The sequence below is a fragment of the Monopterus albus genome, unplaced genomic scaffold (assembly GCF_001952655.1).
Source record: "Monopterus albus unplaced genomic scaffold, M_albus_1.0 scaffold35.1, whole genome shotgun sequence".
Lineage (NCBI taxonomy): Eukaryota > Metazoa > Chordata > Actinopteri > Synbranchiformes > Synbranchidae > Monopterus > Monopterus albus.
In genome coordinates this window covers 66,384-70,912 of record NW_018127915.1, presented here as the reverse complement: position 1 = coordinate 70,912, position 4,529 = coordinate 66,384, and the positions used below count along the sequence as shown (strand labels likewise).

The 4,529-nt window shown below is 42.6% G+C and overlaps 1 protein-coding gene across 1 annotated transcript in view; it reads right to left on the bottom strand.

Annotated features, from left to right (window-relative positions):
* LOC109958823 (MKL/myocardin-like protein 1) overlaps positions 1–4,529 on the bottom strand; it is a 38,072-nt gene that overhangs the window by 7,607 nt on the left and 25,936 nt on the right. Inside the window, exons 7-8 of the mRNA XM_020597749.1 lie at positions 766–1,044; positions 465–578 (exon numbers count right to left, since the gene is read on the bottom strand). Coding sequence (XP_020453405.1) covers positions 465–578; positions 766–1,044 — 393 coding nt within the window. The remainder of the gene's footprint in view (positions 1–464; positions 579–765; positions 1,045–4,529) is intronic.

Here is a 4,529-nt window from a genome sequence, read left to right as displayed (position 1 = left end):
ACTAAAAATAGAGTAATAATATTGATAACTACACATTGTAAACTGCAACAGTAACCGTAACAATATCCATAATATTTATTATATTGCCAGAATAACTAAAGCTTTAAAGCTGATTTACTTGTTTTTTCACCAGCTGGGGGCACAACTGCTGCAAAAACAGCATTTACATATAAAAAGTAATTGTACAAAGCTGTTAAAGTTGATGTGACGAATATGTTGACACAACCAGCAGACATGAAGCAAAACAAACATTTTAGTGTTTTTTACTTGAATGTAAACCAACGTTTACTCTAATTATTAGTGGTTTGTCTCCACTAAACATGCTTCATTATACTCAACAGCAAGCCACTAACTTCATCTGTCTGGTGTTAGTGGACAATGAAAACAGCTGCAGCTGATTATGAGTTGACCACAAAACGAGGGAGAGAGTTGATGGGAGCTTGGGCTTGACAGATGGTGCTTACCTTGATCTGAGAGGTAGCATCCATCCTCTGGGCAGATGTTGCTGTGCCATTGGTCAGCTTCAGTGAGGGGGAGGATCCAGAGAGTGATGGGAGATGAGGAGGTGGAGGAAGGGCCTGATAGAAAATATTAAAATATACTGTACTTTACTGATCACTGATGGCTGAACCGTAGCCTTACCAGTGTGATTAAAATTCAACAGTTAACAGACCCTAGTGGTAAGGCGATGCACTGAATACCCCTTGTAGTCTTTCCACACAACACGTCAGCCACACTGTCCCCGTCTCACCAGAGTGATCCTACCTGTGTAGGAGAGGAGACACTCCCAGCCAGTGTCTCTGGTGGAGAGGGCAGAGCTCCCAGGTCCAGAGGAGACTCCTGGCTGACCGGCTGCTCTGGAGACAGACTGTCATTACTGTCCTCATCGCCTGACAAGATATCACCTGAAGCCTTTGAAAACTGCGTCTCTGAGAGAGGGAAGAGGGAGAAAGGAAAGGATTGATATCTGGGCAAATAAAAGCTTTCCAGGCTACTGCAATGTCCTCCTTGCCTTGTGTGTACCTGTCTTACTCGTGTACATCCCTACAATCAGAGGCCACACAACAAGCTGTTATCACCTCCATTTACAGGTGGACGCCTCCTACTAAAACCAAGTGCCCCTGCCAATGAACTAACAACCTGAGCATCCTCACAGTCAGCCAACATTACCATCAGTGCCTCGTCTACAAATGCAGTATTAGCTAAACATCCGTGCATGCATGCACTAACACCTCTCTGACTGAATAAAATGCTACAAAAACACACACAACAAACCTCTTCTTCAGTGTCTGCTCCAGAAATGTCAGTGGCTCCTGCAGAAGAACCTAAATACCGGTCCCCTCTGCCTGCACATCCCTCCCATAAAACCTAAATTTAGACCATATATTCTCTTTTGTCCGTGGTGTGACCACAATGAGTCAAGCTTGAAAGTTTCCATAAGTTAATTTTCAGGGCAGCTCAATAAATCTGGCCACCTCATTCATACCAGCTTTTATGTGACAGATGGTGTCTCTCTAAGGAAGGACGTTATGCTGAAAATTCTGGAGGATCCGCTGTGTAGTTTATGCTATGAATGCATTAACTACCTATCTGATGGCTTCTCCTCCAGTCCTACTAGTGAGATTCTGTAAAAATGTTTCTCAGGTGACAAATAAATAATGCTTAATGAAATAAAAACTACATAAAACGTTAAAGGGAAGCAAACCAGATTTAGTCCTCAAAGCTCAAGGTTCCAAAGTGTTTCACATCAAAATGAACTAACTTTGTCAAAATGACATATTTCACTCAATCACAGTAAAGCATAATAAAATAGATATAAAATAATAAAGAGGACAAAATAAATGAGAAAATCCTAGTGCTAGTGAGAAGAGATGAGTTTTCGGTAATAATTTAAAGGTGACCAGACCAGGGGCAGAGCTGATCGCTAATAGCAGGTTATTCCATAGTTTTGGACCAGCAACAGCAAATGATCGCCTTTGAGCTTTAGTCGAGATCATGGGCCCACCGTTTATGATCTAAGAGATCTTCCTGGAAGGTAAGGATAACAAATCACTGTAGGGGGGTGCTAAACCATTTAACGCTTTAAATCACCAGGACTCCACTGCCCTCTCTGCAGAGCATCTAGCACTGCAGGGTGTGTAGGAAAGCTGCCTCCATCCTGAAAGATCCCACCCACCCCCAGCACGGACTGTTCACACCCCTACCCTCCGGTCGGAGGCTCAGCAGTGTGAAATGTAGGACCACTAGACTGAAAAACTCTTTCTTTCAACTGCCATCAGACTCCTAAACAGCTGACTCAGGATCTACCTCATATAATTCCATCTGTACCGTTTACATACTTGTTTTGCACATGCACAATTGCACACTCACTGCTGAGTATTTGCACTCCAAGGCTCCCACATAGCATATATTATCTCTGTATTATATTGTGTTCTTGTTGTATTTTTATTTGCTTCCTTCACTTGCTGCTTTAAAGTGCCTTAGATTTGTGTTATTGTGACGATTTGCTGTGGCGACCCCTAGACGGGAAAAGCCGAAAGTGACTTTCTATTGTGTGGCATTCATGTGGACGGCAAAGTAAGAATTTCATTGTACAGGGAAACACATTTCCTAACTGTGCATATGACAAATAAACACTTTGACCTTAAAAACAAAAAGCAAGACCTTAGAATTGATTCTTAAACAAATTGGAAGCCAGAGGAGTGAAGCGACTGTGGGTGTTATATGGTCGTGTTTCCAGGCATTTGTCAATAGATGAGCAGTGGCGTTCTGGACCAACTGAAGACAAAGGGATGACCGATTAGCTCCTACATGTAGTGCATTACAATAATCTAATCACTGAGGTAATCAGTTTATCTAGAGCATAATCATATATTACACCAAGATTCTTCACTTGAGATTTGGCGTATTGGGGCAAAGAGCCAAGATCAGGATTCAGAACATGTGCTGAGCCTGAGCCCCCAGAGACCACACACTCTGTCTCACTTTCATTACGATCCAAGAAGTTCAAAGTTAACCAGGTTTTGAGTTCACTCAAACTGTGGAACAGTTAAGACACATGACAGCACAGCCAAGAATCCCGGCTGTGCCCCCCAGGAACATCATACAGTCATCTCATTATTATGCAGACACATCAGTCTCTTTGGGGATTTAAGGAATAATTGTACTCGCTAGGATCTCCTGGACTAGAACATGTTGTTCTTTTGCTAGTGGATGCCTGTTATTTCATTTCAGGAGCTGCTCACAACTGCAGGAGGCAGCTATGTAGAACACCCTTGACCATTAATTTACCATCAGCATGTAATGATGAAAAGACAACACAGGACTGACTTAACACCCTCTGATCCAGTAATGACTTCCCTGCTGTCTGTGTGTCACGCATTAAATCTTTGTATCTTTGCATGTCAACTCAGTATAACTGTTTCCAACACTCCTACAGTAAGTGACCATAACGCAGTGACACAGATGGATAATCCACTGACACTCTCTTATTGAACCTCAGCAATTTTCCCTCCATGCATCAATCAAGCAGCTGGACCCACTGACTCTGATCTCATCCTCTCATGGCTGACAGCATGGGATTAAGGATATACAATAAAAGTTCAATTGTTCTGCTCCCTTGCTTCTTTCATTGTTGAAAAGGGTGAAATTGGGGGCATTATTTCTGTCACAATGCCCAAATTACAACCGAGTGAGATCACATTCATCCATTTACAGTCCTAACACCCATCAGTTAGCATGTAATACTCCCAATAAAACATAATGGCTTTTATTAACAGACACAGTGGCTATTTAATGCCGACAGGAGACAAGAGATCTCTTTACCTCCTGTCTGTCAAGCAGGGATGAGAGGGCAGACATGATTTATTATATCCTATTGTAACCGTTCTAAGCCCACAGCAGTGGCTGTGTGAAGCGTTAACACTCAGCTGTGTAACGTGGTTGTGTGTATTTCAGCACACATGCTTCTAGGGACACTGGATGTGAATGCATGCGAATGTGCGCCTCTTGGTGTGTGGTGAGCACAGCTGAGGCATCTGATGGAGAACATCGGGATTTCTATAATAGCTGTAGGCAGGGGTCAGGAGGGACCCCCTGTCAGGAGCCTCAAAGTGTGGGTGTGTTGTGATATATTACACTTCCAAATTTATATTACAACTCCACATATAGTATTTACAGGGCACATTTTTTAAGGTACTGGTGCTTGCTTTTGCAACAACAAAACTGAGATAATTGGCCACTTAGAAATCAAAGTTCAGAACATGTTAGAAAATCACTGTGTGCACTAGTGAAAGGGACTGAACAAAACAAACAAGCATGCACATGAATAAGGCAGAAGTCAGAGAGAAAATGTGAGTTCTGAAACCAGACATTAAGTGCTCGACATCCAGGAACATATGGAATACAGGAGACTGTGGTTCTGTAGGCTGGCCACTGCAACAACTAAGGTAGAGCTACTCTCAAACTTGGAGAGAGAACAAGGTGAATCCCATGACTCAAGACCTCAGAAGCCTGAAAGCTTCAAATGT